General features: G+C 55.1%; 1 protein-coding gene across 2 annotated transcripts in view; it reads left to right on the forward strand.

The window, feature by feature from the left end:
• RGS12 (regulator of G protein signaling 12) overlaps positions 1–17,500 on the forward strand; it is a 109,610-nt gene that overhangs the window by 24,370 nt on the left and 67,740 nt on the right. For both annotated transcript variants that reach the window (XM_036085693.2, XM_036085695.2), the window contains exon 3: positions 12,540–12,656. In XM_036085693.2, coding sequence (XP_035941586.1) covers positions 12,540–12,656 — 117 coding nt within the window. The remainder of the gene's footprint in view (positions 1–12,539; positions 12,657–17,500) is intronic.

Below are 17,500 nucleotides of genomic sequence, written 5' to 3' on the forward strand. Positions count from 1 at the left end.
TGGAAAATTCTACTGAGAAAAAAATACCAGCCGACCTCAGCAGTGGGCTGGTGGCTCGCGCTCCTTGCTCGCTGCAGGTGCGCATCAAACGGCAGGGGCCCCGCTTGGCGCAGCGCCCTGAACGTCCTATGTCCGCTGTGTCCCTTGGGGCCTTTGCCTTCCCCCCAGGAGCTCAGTTTGGAGCACGAGGGTGGGCGTCAGCGTGCAGGACCTGGCTCAGCAGAGGGTGGTGGCCAGCGGCGCTGGGGGGACAGCTGAGCCGCCGTGTGAATGACCCGCTGAGAGGTGGAGTGGCGCCTGGCTCTGGTTGTTTCCACGGGGCTTTCCTCAGGGGACTTTCATGATTTTAAACACCTTTTCTGTGTGTTCACATTTTTGTTCTCGACAGCTGAGAGTCTCACAACACAACCGTCTGAGGGCTGCCGGCTGGTGAGGGCAGGGTCGGGGGTGCGGGAGAGCTGGGGGGCTGCCCGATGAATACTCTGTTCACACCCGTACCCTTCCCAGCGCAGTAGTTTTCACTGTGCACCGCATTAAAGGACACTTCGAGATGGAGGGAGGACAGACGCCCTGGCTCTCCCTCCCCCAACGGCCATGGTCACATTCTGACGGGCCTAAGGTAGATTTTTATCTTTATAAACAGTTGTCATCATGTGGGTTTTTGGCTCAGTTCCTAAACCGCTGCCGCCAGCCGTTCTGCCATCATGACACCCCTTCTCTTGTCCCTCGCCTGAGCCGCACATGGCCTGGGATCTTGGGGCGATGGCCCCGGCCCCTCTCCTTCCCGTCCGCCCGCACGGGGCCGCACCTGAGCCTCCCCACCCCCGCCCCTGTCAGCTGGGGCGGGCAGCCGAGGGGAAGGCCCGGAACGCGGTCGGTGTTACCTGAGATGGGAAAATGCACCGTCCCTTTGAGCACATATCCTACAAACGTGTCTCCCCTGCTGGTGTGGAAGTGAATAATGGCACTGCTGGTAAGAATGGGCTCGTTTCTGTTCAGTGCTGAATAATATTCCACCGTCTGGAGGGACCACAGTTTATTTATCCATCACCTGCTAAGGACGTATTAGTTGCTTCTGAGTTTGGGGAGTTATGAATAAAGGTGCTGTTAACACCTGTGCGCAGGTTTTTGTGTGGACGTGAGTTTTCAGCTCCTGCGGGTAAATGCCAAGCAGCTTCATCGCTGCCTCAGATGGTAGATGTTCAGTTTTGGAAGAAACTGACAAACCGTCTTCTGCGATCCCACCCCCTCGGACGGGCGCTCCCGAGGCTCCGCGTCCTCTCCAGCACGTGCCGGTGTCGGGGTCCCGGGTTTGGCCGCGCTCACGGGTGTGCCTCGTTTGAATTTGCATTTCCCCCGTGACTGTGAATTTGAGCACCTTTCGTAGGCTTCCCTGTCATATGCTTGCAGTCTGTGGCTTGTCTTATTCTTTTCTTTTTTTTTTTAAAGATTTTTATTTATTTGACACAGAGATAGCGAGAGAGGGAACACAAGCAGGGGGAGTGGGAGAGGGAGAAGTAGGCTCCCCACTGAGCAGGGAGCCTGATGTGGGGCTCGATCCTAGGACCCTGGGATCATGACCTGAGCCGAAGGCAGATGCTTAACCGACTGAGCCACCCAGGCGCCCCTTGTCTTACTCTCCTGACGTGGTCTTTCCCAGAGCAGAACGTTTTAGTTGCAATGAAGTCAAGCCGACAGGTTCTCTCTCTCATGGACCAAGCCTTCGGTGTTGTATCTGAAAAGGCCTCACCAAGCCCCGGGTCATCTAGCTTTTCCCCTGTGTCATCTTCAAGTTTTCTAGTTTTTTATTTCGCATTTAGGTGTATGATCCACTTGTTGATTTCTGTGAAGGGTGGACGGTCTTTGGCTAGATTTATTTTTCTGCATAGGGCCGTCCCATGGCTCCAGCACCGTCTGTCCAAGATGCCGTCTCTGCTCCCTTGTGTTGCCTTTTTGCTCCTTTTTCAGAGATCAGTGACTATTTATGAGGATTTCAGGCTTGAACACAAGTGTAGTGAGAAGGAGGACCTGGCTGTTAGGACTTAGGCTGCAACAGAGCAGTGGAGTCGGGCTGTCTCTCGTGTTGGGAGATAACAGGAAGGCGCTCAGTGTACCGCGGACCCGGGTATGGGGTCTGTGAGCTCGTCGGGCTGGGCATCTTTATTTTCATTTTACTGACAAGGAAAGTCAGGTTTATATGCGTTGGAGGACTTGGCCATGTTCGAGTGCAAGTAAGTGCTGAGACTCAGACTGCGCCGGGGTCTGTCCGGTCTCCTACATTAGACTCGTTTGTACGACCTGTTGTTCCTTTGGTCATCTAAAAATAAGTAGCCATGAATGGTTCTTGCTATAATGTCTTGAAAGTTATCAGTTACTCTTTACTTCGCTCCATGGATTCTCCTGGTTGTTAGCTCTGCCTAATCCCACGGCCTCCCTTGCCTCCAGAGGTTGTGAGCTGGTCTCCTGGTGTCCCTCCTGGAGGCGTGTCGGGATGAGGAGGACAGGCCAGGGGGGATGAGGGAAGTGGTCGGAAACGGGGAGAGGAGGGGAGGCAATGGGAAGGCAGAGGGGTGCAGCGGAGGCCCCAAGTTTCTCCCATTCTTCTCCGCCGTAGCCGTGGCTTCCTTTGCACGCAATCAGGCCGTATCAGTGGGGCTTCAGCTCGGAGACAGAAAACACCAGGATCTGAGCAGGGGAACAGCGTGGAGAGGTGCTAAGGAGGCCAGAGGTGGCGAGCTGCTAGGAGGGAGAGCCCTCGGGGACCCTGGGGCAGGCCCCGCAGCAGGGGCCGGGCAGGGGCCAGTAGGGGAGAGGCGGGGAGCTCAGAGGCCACTCCCCAAGGCCAGGTGGCCCCTGCCACAGGGTCTCGCTGTTCCCCTGGTGACAGTGCAGAAACCGGGGCCACTGCGGGACTGGACAGCCATCCCCGAGAAAAATGGCCCAGCACTCACTCACCACCACCTGGAAGACATGCAGACCCAGAGCCAGCTCCTGGTCGACCGTGACACCTCCCTCCCTGCGCTGCTGACAGAGCCCCCATCGAGCCAGCAGGCGGCGAGAAGGCCGTCGCATGGCCGCTCCGCATCTGCCCTGGGCAGAGTGGGGAACATGTTGGAGCTTTGCCTCCCCCCAGACCACATCTCAGCCCCCAGCTCTCCCTGAGCCAGTCTTGGCCGTCTGTGCCCGAGGGCTGTTTCTTGGGCTTGTGGGGCAGCACTGGCCTGGACAGCCTCGTGGCTCCTTCTCCCTGGGGGCAGCCTGGGGAGGGACACGCTCCCCCTGCCCCAAGATGGCCTTTCCTGGTCTCTAGGCGCTTCTGACGGCCCCCACGCTCTGCTCCTGTCGAGTCAGCGGCTCGCGCGTGCTCCTGCATGCAGCCTGCTGGCCCCGGGTGCGCAGGAGGAAGCCCACCGCCAGGAGTGTCCTTCACAGCCCCGTCTCTTCACTGCCCGCCTCGGCCCGTGCTTTTGTCTCTGTCTCCTCCGTCCCTTCCCGCCCAGGCTCAGTCCAGACCCTGGCCTGGGGGAACCCCACTCCCGTGGAAGCCTGGAGACCAGCAAGCCACGGGGACGGTCACTCCCAGTCCTGCCAACAGCCGAGCGCCAGCCCGGGTGCACTGAATGTTCTAGTCTGGGGGGGCCTGGGGAGGCCGGAAGAACGAGGAACCGGCGGGAGTGGGGGTTCCTCGGAGTCGCAGCCTAAGTGGAGCCTACGCGGGTGATTGCCCGCTTTGTTTACTTTGCTTTTCTTTTGCTGGTGTCCGTAGCCAGAGATACAGAAGGGAGCCTGTGACTAATGTGGAAGAGAAAAACCCAAGACCTTGAAATGCTGTGTGTAGCATCAAAAATGATTCCATTACATTTAACTTGAATCAGGAATATTTCATTCTGCTTCTTTGACAATGGATATTCTAAGAATAATATTAATTAAAATATCTGGATAAGTAGCAAAATCCTCATTCTTAAACTTGGCACATAATGGATTTTGGAAAATTTTGAAATGAAAGTATGTTCATTATGATACCATCTAAGGGATTTATTGTTGCTATTTTGAAACGAATTAATATTTTTAAATTTCTCAGTTTAGTTTTTAATATGAACATATCAATAGATGGAACCCACAGAGACAAAAGCTCTTTGGGGTCCTCAGTAGTTTGTAAGGGGGTCCAGGCCTCCTGGGACCCATGTTTGAGGACGGGTGCCCCGGGGACACTTTACCCGTCTGCAGGACAGACTTTCAGGAGTGAGTCACTTCCAAACTGGCAGTGTTGGTGGGCACCTAATAAATACCTTTTTGATTGAATAAGATGAAAAAGTGCTGGAAAAAACAATACCGTAGGCTACCTGCGCTCATTTAAAAGCAGTGTGAGTTTCAGTGCGGTCACAGTGGACGGGACGAGCGGCCTGAGCCCCGGGGACGACGGCTTCCGGCCGGCTGGCGTGGAGGCCGCCCCTCGCCAGGTCCGGGGTCCTCTGTCGCCCTCCTCCACCTGTGGCCTGCACCTGACCGTGAAGGACAGGATAGCGTCACGCCCGCGCTGCAGCGGGCGGTCGAGTCCCGGCCCCAGCCGTGCTGCTGTGTCTGCCGTGCCAGGCGGGTCCCAGGGTCCCAGCGTGGTCCCCGCTGCAGGGAGGCTGCAGGGTCGCGTGAGCCGCCCGGCTGCGGGTGTGCGCAGTCCCACAGCGGAGGCGGCGGGGAGAGTGGGCGGGGCGGTCTCTGCCTCCCGCGGGCGGCGGGCACCCCTGCATGGGAAGCTCCCGAGGCACACAAAATACCCGTATTTAATATAATCCCATTTCCGTGTAAAAATTTCAACACCCCTCAAATAAACCTGTATGTTTTAAAGTGTACAGGTGTTTATATGTAACTACATAGAACAAATGCAAAGGAAACACCCCAACTCGTAGTTACCGTGGCGGGCGGGGGGGGGGGGGCGTAAGGGAAAACTGAGGACGGTCCAGGACATTTTAGTTTTATCTTGTTGTACTTCGATTTTTTATTATGGGAACAGGAACAGCTTTTACTTGCTAAAAATCCCTTCGGAGAAAAAAAAGTATTTTTCCGAATTCTTCTGATAAGGACAAAGTGAGGCACGGCCCCGGCAGCCACCGGCCGGTTTCCGTGGCACAGCTGGCGAGCGGTCGTCACCCGTGGCGCCAGCAGAGCTCTGCGACCGACAACAGCGCCGTGCGGGCTTCCAGTACAATGTCAGGAAGTTTTAAAATAGATCGTAAAAAAACCTGGACAATAGGCCAGGGCGAAGGCCCCGCGATTTCAGTCCCTCCGCAAAGAGCGGCTTTGCTCGTTACCCTGTGGAAGCGATGCCGAGCGACGTGGCATCACTCTCTGCCCCGAGCCGCAAGGAAGGGAGGCCGACGGTGACGCAGGGCCCGCGCGGGCAGCTGGGGGCCGGGGCCGGGCGGCCGTCGGGCGGGGAAGCCTCCGCGGCTCTGCGGGGCCGTCTCCTCTGCAGCACCGGGGGTCCGTGCTCTGTGGGGACGCGGGCCCGGGGCCCGGCGCTGGCGGAGGCAGCGGGAGCAAAGGGACAGGGCCACAGCGCCGCCGCTTACTGTCCTGCTGGGGTTTTCCGTGGCTTCGGGCGAGGCGGGAGTACTGGGCGCTAAGCGGCCCCCATGTTCCTGCTGGCGTCAGGAGCCGCGGCGTCCGGTACGAGAACGTGCTCTGTCCTGCCGCTGCTCTCAGCTTCGTGGGGACGGCCCGGGGACAGCCGCCGCGGCCGCCTTACTCATCGTCCCGGGCCCTTGCCCTGATTTCCCCCGCGTAGTCCGCAGCCGCCGCTCATTCACTTTCACCGCGACTGCACCACCACACACACACACGCACTCACACTCACATGCACACTCACACACTCTCACAACACACACACGCGCACACTCACACACACACTTACAACTGCACACTCACACTCACACATGCACTTACACATTGACTCACACTAGCACACTCACACACAACACACGCACACACTCACACTCACAATCGCACACTCACACACACCCACACGCACTTACACATTGACACACACTCACACTAGCACACTCACACACTCTCAAACACACTCACACTCTCACGCCACACTCATACACACACTCACACTATCACACACACATTGATTCTCACTCTCACACTCACACACTCACACACATGCACACACACATACACACACTCGCTCTCACACACATACACTCAAACACATACACTCACTCTCACACTCACACGCATATACTCACACATACTCTCATACACACTCTCACACTATCACACACTGTCTCACACACTATCTCACACACACACACCTTTCACACACTCACACATGCATATACTCACACACACATACACTCTCACACCTCACTCACACACACTCTCACACTCACACCCACTCTCACATACACACTTACACACTCACACATACACACTTTCACACACAAACACGCATATACTCACACACTCACCCTATCTCACACACTCTCACACTCATATACACGCATACACCTTTCACACTCACACTTTACACAATACTCACAACTTTCACACACACAACTCACACACACACACACTCTCACACACACACACATACACTCTCACACACACACTCTCTCACTCACACACTCTCTCTCTCTTTCACACAGTCACACACCCCGAGCCATTTAAAGAATGGCGGGTGCTGCTCTTGTGGGCGCCCTGCACCCATCTCTGTCTCTGGCTGTATGCATGAAGGGATTTTCCGGGGTCTGTCCAGAGTGGAACGGCTGGTCCATAGCAGTGCTTGTCCATCTTTGCAGGTAATGGCCACGTGTTGAGTTTTTAGCATTTGTATTTGTTTGTATTGACGAGTTACGCCAGGTCTCTGGAGCAGGGACAGATTGGATTACTGAACTATAACAAGCACACTGTTCCCAGCGCTCAGTCCTTGCCCCTGGGCCCTTGCAGTGACAGCCACGTTATGTGTCACCCTGTGCACACCAGGGTTACACTGGAGGTGAGGAGCCCCAAAAACAGGAATCAGGGAGCTTATACACATGTTGTACCCTCCTCCTCCTGAGAGAGGGGGGAAACCCTGGCTCTTTAAGCAAGTTTCCTTGGAGACAGAAGGGATAACCCTGGGTTTTCCCTCCTACCCTTTGCAGTGTAGATAAATGTCTCTGGGAGTGGAGGCTTGACAGGTTCTCCCAGATGAGTTCTAGCCTCACCTCTGAAATGTGAGGACTTACCCTGAGGAGGTATATCTCTCCTGAGTTTACCCTGCCTGTTCCCCCATAATTTAATCTCCCAAGTCCAAGACTGGGAGACTGTGGGTCCAGGTCCCATGCCTCAGTTTCCCGACAGTCCCTTGCCACTAGCGTAAGCGCCCAGACTGCCACTGCACATCCTCACCAGCACTCACCCTCACGGGGCTTCTTATGTTCTTGCCAGTCTAGTGGATGTAACGTGAGATCGCACCGTGGTTTTGCTCCTGGAGATGTGGATTCCTTTTTGTTGAGGGACCTGCTCAAACTTATGCCCACCTTTCTCTTGGGTTGTCTCTTCTGCTTGATCTGTCGGAGTTCTAGATGCTGGCTCTTCATCCCGTGCCGATCGCGTTGCAACCTTCACAGTTCGTGGCTTGTATTGTTCACTTGCTTTGTGGGGTCTCAATGGACAGAAGATCTTGACCTTCATGTCAACCATCTTGTCAGTCTTTTCCTTATGATGTAATGCATTTATCACTAACCTGAGGTCAGGAAGACTCTCATTCTCTCTTTTTTCTTCTTTTTTTAAAGATTTTATTTATTTGAGAGAGAGAGAGAGTGCACAAGTGGGGTGAGGGTCAGAGGGAGAAGCAGACTCTCTGCTGAGCAGGGAGCCCAATGCGGGGCTCGATCCCTGGACTGCAGGATCATGACCTGAGCCGAAGGCAGATGCTTAACTGACTGAGCCACCCAGGTACCCTCTCTCTTTTTTTTTTCTTAAAAATCTTTGCACTTGATCTTTTTGAATGGAATAAGGTGGCTGGCAAGTTAATTTTTTTCTCTCTCGGGACGACATTGGAGCTGCTGCTGTTGCTAGAGCGCTGCATCCGTCCTGCCCTGTGGCTCAGCTGTGCCCTTTTGCATCACATGTTCACACGTGTGCGGGTCTGTTTCTCAGTGCTCTACTCCCCACTGTCCACACCTCCAACAATTCTTTCCTTTTAAAATTGTAGCTCTGTAATGAGTCTTTATATCTGATATGGTGGATCTCCCTAACTTATCTTGGCTATGCTGAGCTTTGCTCTTTTATATAGATTTTATAGTGAGTTTGTAAAGTGTCCAAAAATGCTACTGACATTTTTGTTGCCATTGTATTTTCATCTGTAGACCAATTTGGGAGAACTGACATCTTTAGAATATTAAGTCTTCCTATCCATGAAAATGGTATTTCTCTCCATTTATTTAGGCCTTATTTTCTTTATAAAAATTTATAACTCCCTTTATAAATATCTTTAATTAGGTTTATAGATTTATTTTTAGAGCCTCCCTTCTGCAATCAGCTCTGGGACGCTGGCGTCTGTGTCCCCTTCCCCTGGCCAGCTGGGTCCCCATCAGGCTCTGCCCCCAGGGGTGCTGAGGAGTGGCCGGGGGAGGAGGAGCGTCCTGCCTCTCCCTGCCTGCTCCCCCCCCACGTTGCCACGGTTCCTCGTTCCTCACCCCAGTGAGCGGGCAATTCTTTCACCTGCAACCCCTGAGCTCAGTTTTGGTCTCCTCCCTCCCCCGGGGGCAGTCACCTGGCCCCTCAGACACCAGCGTGGCCACACCCCCTCCAGGTCTGGGTCCTCCTCTGGCTGCTGAGTTTAAACCCCTCCCTCCTCTTTGGGTCTTTGTCTAAGCCCCAGGGGTGCAGCCGCTTCCGCCTTGGCTATCTCCTGACCTCCTAGGGTCTCTGCCTTTCCAGGTCTCTGATATCTGGTTAACTGTTCTTCCCAGGGAGTTCTTCCCATGAAAACCACTGGTGTGGTCTTGCTTTCTGACTAGACTCTGTCTCACGCACCAGGAGCAGTGTGTCAGCTGGAAGTCTCACTCTTTAAATTCTCTATGTTCCCGCATTTTAGAAAAAGCTTCAGATGATTTGGTCTCTATCTTGAACCAAACAGTCTTCTTTGTTAGGGTCTATTTGTTCAGTAAGCGCTTACTGAGCACCTGTTATGTACTGGGCCCTGTGGGAGGGAGGGGTGGGGGCATAATGTGAGCAGGACAGGCACCCCCTGGCCCCACCGGGGCTGATGGTCTAGTGTTTAGATTCTTGGCATTAGGAGTTTCTGGTTCTAATTGTAACTAAAAAATGACAGACGGGGGCTTGCCCCAGGCCCCTGCTGGGTGACCATGAGCAGGGGCCTCGCTAGCTTCCACATTCTCCTGTGGAGATGGAGGAGGTTGGACTGGCTGGTCTGGGTCACTGCTTGTGCTGAAACGAGCCACCTGACGCAGTGGCTCTGTGGGACGGTTCAGCATTGGTGCCGAGTAGCCAAGGCAGTTTGGCACCCCGGGCAGTGGGGTTCTGCCCTCCCCCCATTTCCACCCTGGAGAGAACCGACACCTCTCAGCCTCCCTGAGGGCCCTCCCGCTCATGGTTTGAGGTGACAGGAGCCAGGTGGGTTGTTTCTCCCACGTCCTACGCGGGGGCCAGGCACACGGGAGGGCCCTCTGGTTCTTCTGGAAGCCCGGCTGTACGCCCCAGCCCTGGGTCCATCTCTGGCATGGCTGCCGGTGGTCAGGCCATGTTCTCCATGCCCAGAGCTGGGGCGAGGTGGAGTCTGCTCCCGACGCTGGGCCACGGCCATGTGACCGTGACAGTGTGCTCCGTCTGTCTCCTTCACGTGTCCAAGCCCACGGCGTCTGCCTGCGGGACCAGGTGTCCGCCACCTGCATTCACTCCCGTTGGTGGCTGGGGGTTCCAGCACGTTCCAATGCCACGTGGCCGGCCCAGCCCAGCCCAGGTGTCCTCGGCCTCCGGGGCTTCCCAGTGATACTGCGTTCTTATCACAAAGCCATGTGCTCGTTACCTCCGCTCCCAAAATAAAAATACAGAATCGCAAATACATGATCTGTACAAAGGTTCATCTTGTGTGTGTTTGGAGCCTTCTTTGGTTTAGGAACAGACTAAAAGCATTTCCCATAGTGTGACTTCGGCTGCAGCAAAGGCACTTGGATGGCTGCCTGGCTTCCCGTGGCCGAGAGTGGCTGGCTCCCTGCTGCTGGGCCCTCAGTCCCTGGACGATTTGCTCTCTTTCTCCCAGCACTGTGCTGGGCCGTAGGTGTTCAGAAGACAGAGGGCCCTGCTTCTGGGGGAGTCTGTGCTAACAGGTGGGGAGGAAAAGAGCGCAGCCTCGGAGGGGGGCCCCAGGACAGCCCCTCAGGCAGCACAGTTAGAGGTGGCCTCTTAAAACAGGTGGCCTGGGGTGGAGGACTGACGGGAGGAGAGGCAGGCGCCCAGAAGGGTCTGGACGGCAGGGACTGGTGCGGCAGCCTCTGAAGGGCGCTGAGCAGGGGCCACCAGGCAGGTGCGCGGGGACCACACTGCACAGGTAACCCGCTAGCACGGATCCCCTTTGCATCTTGTTGGGATGTTAGGGTTTGATGAGCATAGTGGGATGTTTCATTGCCAGCCCTGAGGACCCTGTGCTGCTGGTGGTGGCCATGGTGCGTCTGGGACAGGGACCCTGGGCTGGCTCGGCCTTTTTCTTCAAGCCTATTGATTGTCCTGTTCCTGAGACAGTTCCTTCCTCCCTCTCCCCTCCCTCCCTCCGTCCTCCTTCCCCCTCCCTCCCCACCCCCTTCGCTGTTTGTGCCACTCCTCTTTGCTCGGTTCAGTCCTTTGTGCTCACAGCCGCACACAGGCTGCCCTTTACTCGGCTTGCACACCATGTCAGCTGACTTTGCTGAGGTGGCCCTGCCAGTGGCGTCTGCAATGGCCTTGCCGCATCTGTCCGCCGCGGCGTTCAGCCTCACCTCTGCTCCGGTCAGCCTGGCCTGTTCTAGCCGTCCCGGCGTGGAGTCTTCTGTGCGGCGCTGGGCTTGCGGTCCGCCGTGTAGCCTCCAGGGGCCTCTGGTTTCCTCCAGAGTGTCAAGTGTTCAAAGAGCCCACAGCCACCCTGTGGCCATCTTCAGGTGGCCCCTCCGGAGGCCCGATCGATCGGGGGTTCCTGCCCCGGGGTCCGGCGCACTGGTTGTGCTCGGGGAGCGCTTGCCGAGAGCCCCGTGGCAGCGCGGAGCAGACGAAGTAAAGGCAGTTGCTCTTGGCTCCTACATTACTTATTCATAAAAATCGAGGGATTAAAAGTAATGTGTTCGTTGTTGCTCCGGTTCAGGCCGAGTGGCTGGGGGGGAGCGGAGGTGAGAGGTCCGGCTCTGGGTGTGAGTACCAGGGAGGGGGGGAGCAGCCAGGGGTGCGAGGAAGCCAGGGGGAGGCCGGGGAGGGGAAGGAGGAAGAAGCTGCTCACCCCTCCCTTGGAGGCCCCTGTGGCCTGAGGTCCCAGACAAGGGGGAGCGAGTGAAGCGAAGGCGGTCGCATTGCTGAGGGCACCTCGAGTCTGCATCAGGAATGTCAGGGGACAGCAGTCCCGGGGGTGTGTTCTGCCCCCAGGCAGCCTAGTGGCCTGGGCACAGGTGCAGCCCCGGGGGACAGAGAGGGACGGTGGGATCGAGGGTGTGTGTGAGGGTTGCGGGACGCTGAGACCCAGCCCACAGAGCTCTCCTAGGCAGGGCCGCAAGGGTGGCCCTTTCTGTAGGATGCCCTGGGGTCTCAGCAGGGGGAGAGCTGACGGGACTGGAGAGCCTCACAGTCTTTAGAAAACACGTGAACGTCCTTTATGCCTGAAATCGGTCACTCAGGATTTCAAGTACCCAGGAAATCAGAGATTTTCAGCTGTGATGCTTTTTATATTTAAAATGTGATGCCTTATTTGTTGGACCCAAATCACATTTGGGGAAGTGTCCAGCATAATGACAGGGAATTAATTCTGGTCATTTCCCGGAGAAAAGAACAAGATGTTTTAATGGCCAGTTATTTCATGCACCTGAATTGGTTTGGTCTTCAGACACCAGCTGAATGTCTAAGGATTCTTTAATTCCCGAAAATGCCTATAAAATTATGCAAAAGCATAATCTTTACATTTATAGTTATTTCTCTCCCCACACACTTTATCTTTTCCCAAATATTCACACATGTTTTTTCATTTGCTCTTGGTAGCAGCCTTTGGAGGCCGGCTGGTGGGGCCCCAGTGTGTGGTTATGGGGTGGTTATGGGGTGTGAGCTGGGGTTGTCCTCGGGGTCAGAGCTTCAGTGGCAGGGCAAATATGTGGAGGTCCTGGGGTGACTTTTGTTTTCAACTTTGGATTTTTATCGTGGTGACACATGCAGAGCGTGACACTGACCCCGGGTGACGCTCCAGTCTTGCTCGCCTCTGTTCCCCAGCGCCTTCTCCTCCTCAGGGTAGTGCACCTGGCAGAACTCAGCACCTCTTCCCAAGAAGGTAACATGATGTGTTTTTTCTTTGTGTTTAGGGCTCAAAATTTGGGCGGGGAATCGGACTCACTCAGACTTCTCAACGCACCTCTGCCCGGAGATCGTTTGGAAGATCCAAGAGATTTAGTATCACTCGCTCCCTTGATGACCTTGAGGTATTTGATTTCAGTTTTTCTCTTTCTTTCCTTCATCAGGTTTCTTACATTGAAATGAACATCAACCGTGCAGATACACCTGAATCTTTCTGAATCCCGTCCCGATCCTACCGCCCTCCCTCCCTCTCCCTTGGTACCCGTGATCTGCAGGTGGGGCGGCTTCGACTGCCCATCCAGGCCTTTCCCGCCCCCGCGCGCCCCTGCAGAGCGCACGCCGGCTGTCGCGCTGACTTCCGTGTGGCCAGCGTGGCTATAAACGCTTTACGCATGTGAGCTGGGCTCGGCCCTCACAGGAATTCTGAGGGAGCGCCTCTCCTGGCCCCTTCTTCAAAGATCGGGTATGGATTCACGGAGAGAGTCTTTGCTTTTATCCACAGTCCTTACAAAAGCGAACAGACTTGACTTTGAGAGCCGTTGTAGGTCCGCAGAGGTGCACCAGAAGGCACGGAGCCCCCTGCGCTCTCGGCTCGCACCGGTGTGGCCCCGGGACACTGACGAGCCAGTGTGGACGCGGTCTTGTTAGGCTCATGGTGTGCGTGAGCGGCCACTCTCTGTGCCGTGCGTTCACAGGCTGTGGACAGATGTGTAATGTCGCACGCGGGGTTTCACTGCCCCGACAGCCCTGTGCTCTGCCTGGTCACCCTCCCTTCTCCCCCTGAGCCCTTGGCAACCCCTGATCCTCCTGTGGATCATTGTGTGTTCTAGTGCTTTACCCAGAGTCTCACGCTGCCCCCTTTCACACGCTGCCTGGCGCCTTCCAGACCGACCCTCGGGGCCTTAGTCCGGTGTGTGACTTGTTACGTGGCATCCCGCTGTGATTGTGCTGGCAGTCCGCTCGTTCTGCTGTCGGCGGACACCCGGTGGGAAGCGGGGAGCCCTCTCCTCCGTGCGGGGCCTGGGCGCACGCTCTCGCACGGGCCCCTTGAGCACCTGTGGGGGCGAGGGGGCCAGCCACAGACTGCTGGGTGACAGGTGGCCAGACGCCGCTCGCAGGGGCCGCTCCCACGCAGCTCTGGTCACCCCTCCTCTCCGGCACCGAGCGCCGTCAGACTGGAATTTCTCCATTTCAGTGGAAGAGCATCTTGGTTACTTTGCATTTCACTGATGACGAGTGAGGCCGAGTGGCCCATTGCGGGCTCTCTGGCCAGTCAGGTTCTCGCCGTTCTGAATTAGCAGCCTATTCATATCCTTTTTCTATTTTTAAAAAAGATTTTGTAGTACTTCTTTATATATTATTCTGGATATGGGTCCTTTGTCAAATAAATGTTTTGAAAAAATCTTTGTGGCTCATTTCCACCTTTGTTTAGGGTGTCATTAGTTATACGTATATTTAATTGCAGTGAACTGTTGTAGCATGAAACTCCCTGCTGTTGTGTCCAGCTCAGTGGCATCACGCACATTCACAGTGTCGCACGGCCGTCCCCACCCTCCGTCCCCAGCACTCTTCCTCTTGCAACATGGAAACTGTCCCCGTGAGACACGGACTCCTTGTCCCCCTCCCCTAGTCCCTGGTGCCCACCGCCACACTTCCTGTCTCTGTGGTTTTGCCGACCCTAGGCCCCTTCTGTTAGGACAGTCATACAGGATTTGTGCTTTTGTGTCTGGCTTATCTCACTGGGCACAGTGTTCTCAGGTTCTTCCACGGTAGCAGGTGGCAGAACGTCCTTCTGTTTCCTCCATTTTGTCCACCTTATGGGTAGTCCACACTGTGTCCATCGGTCCATCCAACAGTGGACGCTTAGGTTGCTCCCACCTTTTGGCTGCCATGGAGAATCCTGCTGTGAACACGATTGTGCACATATCTGTTTGGTTCTATTTTAAAAACTAACTCTAAATAAGATCATTTCTTACAGACTGAATAACGATAAACTGAAACAAACAAACAACTTTAGTTGTTTCTTGCTTAGAATAGTAGGTTAATTTGTGTTTTCATGTGAAATTGGAATCATTGACTGTTAGAGCCGGAAGGGGCCTTTGAAACCACCTCATCTTTGAGGCTGGATGTGGGGGGGTTGTCAGAGTCGGAGGGCGGGCCCGGGGCAGGAGGGGGGGTGCAGGCCCGGAAGCTGGAGCTGGGCTGGTGGTGGGACCCCTCGCCCATGGTCTTGTGGTAACTGGGGGCAGCTCAGGCCAGCATGCCGTGTTTGGTCAGCAGTGGTCAGCACCCATGCTCTCGTGGAAGAAGCAGAGTGTGCGTGCCACACTCGTGGCCGTGCTCAGGCAAGGCCCGGTCTGCCGGCTGGGGGCCCTCAGAGTGGTGCTGCTCCCACCGGAAGGGGGGTTCTCGACTAAGCCCACGTTCTCAGGTGAGGCGGCTTGCCAGGTGTTATGTCTGCGTGTTTCTGGAAGGGGCGTGGAAGGGGTCTGAGCCACCACGAGTGACGAGGTAGCACCAGCCGGGCTCGCGGTGGCAGCCTGTGGTCAGACCTCCATGTCTCTGACGTGGGCCCCGGCCCGCTCAGGCCGCTGTGGTTGTTGCTCACTTCTCCTCGCCCACGAGGAAGTGCCGGGGCTTCCCACCCCACGCCACCCGCCGTGCACCGTGGTCTGTGCTCTTGATTGAGGGCAGGCTGGCAGCTCCTATCTTTTCTCTCTAACCTTCAGATCAGCTCCGCAAGGAGCTTGTCATGATCTCTGTTGTACAGACAGGGAGACTGAGGTGCAGGTTCAACAGCATTTTCCAGGCCATGCCAGGCTGCAAAGCTGTGGTCTTTCTGCCACATCTGGGACCTCTCACTTTTGTTAAAGTGGTACGATAGAGACATAAGATTGAATCTTTGCTATTTTTTTTTCTGTCTGAGGATTTCAAAATGTAGAAGCTGCACATAGCTTTCGTGAACCCTCGCCACTGGTAAGCCTCTTTCTACGGGCAGCTCGTTTAACACATTGTCGGTCTGTCCTTCCCTTTGTTATTCTTTAGCAGGTGTCCTAGGCGGTCTCTGAGACTGTCCCAGACTCTTGGTCTTCACTGCCTTGTATGGTCCCCTCCCCAGAGGCACTGGCTTTCACGTCAGCCTTCAGCTGGTGCTTACTCATCCTGGGCCCTTTAGGAACATCCTCTGCACGTGGCACCCTGCCAGGGGCCTCTGCATCCCCTCGGCCACCACCAGCCCGGCTCCTCGTCACGAGTCCAGTCTCGAGTCCACTTCCCGGGGCCCATCGGCACACCAGCATCTTGGTTGTGTCCCCTGGAGGTAGGGTCAGATGGAGAGCTATTTAAGCCTGGGGACAATGAGGAGGACCCAGGAGGACCATAGAAAATGGTAAATGTGTGGGTCAATCCAGATGAACGGTGACTGAAACAAGAATAACCATGTTTTGTTTGGTTTAAAAATATATCAATTTACCTGACAGCACAGCAGTAGTCTGAGCGCTGGGAGAGGGGACGCGGGGCGCAAGGGTCGGGCGCTTACCTCAGTTTAATCAAGTTAATCCTTGATTCTTATAACATGAGGATGCATGCTGTAATCCTTAGGGTAACCTGAGACCATAAAATACTGAGTAATTTTAGGTTGCAAGAGGGGAAAATGGAGTTATAAAAAACAGTCAACTCAGAAGAAGGTGAGACAGTTGAGAGGCGAGAGGACAGGAGGGCGAGAGCAGGAAGCTGCTGACGAGAGGCGGCGTTCACTAGAGCGCTGGGTGACGTCCAGATATGTCAGTAAGTACATCAATTTTATTTATTTATTTATTTATTTATTTATTTATTTTAAGATTTTTATTTATTTGACAGAGAGAGAGACAGCGAGAGAGGGAACACAAGCAGGGGGAGTGGGAGGGGGAGAAGCAGGCTTCCTGCGGAGCAGGGATCCCGATGCGGGGCTCCATCCCAGGACTCTGGGATCATGACCTGAGCTGAAGGCAGACGCCTAACGACTGAGCCACCCAGGCCCCCCAGTACATTGATTTTAAATGAATTCAATATTCCAATTAAAAAGAAAAGATGGTCAGCCTGCGTGAAAAATCTGATTATACTCTTACTAGAGACACGTGTAAAACTTGAGGACACAGAAAGCGATCAGAAGAATGAGAAAAGACTCACCGTGCAACGCTAATCAGAAGAATGTGGCGGGCACCTGGGGACGACTCCCAACTTGGCCTCCTGGACCACATGCGGCGCTGCCCCCGATGAGCGCGTTCTCTCCACTCCCTCATGGGACGTGTATGGACGTTGATCACATGCTGGACCATAAAGCAAGTCTCAGCAGCTGCGGAGGACTCCTGACAGAGTCTTTCCCCTGCCACAGCCAGGTGGACTGGAATCCAGCGGCGAGGAGGCGGGCCCGCACACCTGTGGGTACGCGATCCACCAAGCACTCTGTAGTTGAAAGGAGAATCCCTGTGGAGGTCGAGGCATTGGGATGATGCTGAAACACATGCATCTGACCCGTGGCACCCAGCTGCCCCCGTGCCAAGGGGGCGCTCACAGTGCTACGATACAGGCATGAGAGGACTGAACGTGGAAGGTTGTCTGGAGCCTAGAGAGAGAGCGGTGAGACTGACCTGGAGGCAGTAGAGGCCGGGCAGTGAGGGAGGCAGAAGCAGAAATTAATGAAACAGAAAATTAACGGACTGAACCAGCAAAAGAGTCCCTGAAGTTGGGCTTACTTCCCAGCTCTTTGTGTGAGGCCTCCAAAACCTTGGCGCCGAAAGCTGATGAGGCCCTGAGCGGAGAGGGGCGGGGTGGGGCTGCCCAGCGGGAAGCACAGGTGGAAGGACGTCACGCCCTCGACAGACGACAGCCCAGCAGGTCACATTCATTCCAGGGACGTGATTTTTTTCATACCTGAAAGTCAGTATAATTGACCACATTAACAGAGGAAAGTAGAAAAATCGTCTGTCAT

This window comes from Halichoerus grypus, chromosome 3 (assembly GCF_964656455.1).
Source record: "Halichoerus grypus chromosome 3, mHalGry1.hap1.1, whole genome shotgun sequence".
NCBI lineage: Eukaryota > Metazoa > Chordata > Mammalia > Carnivora > Phocidae > Halichoerus > Halichoerus grypus.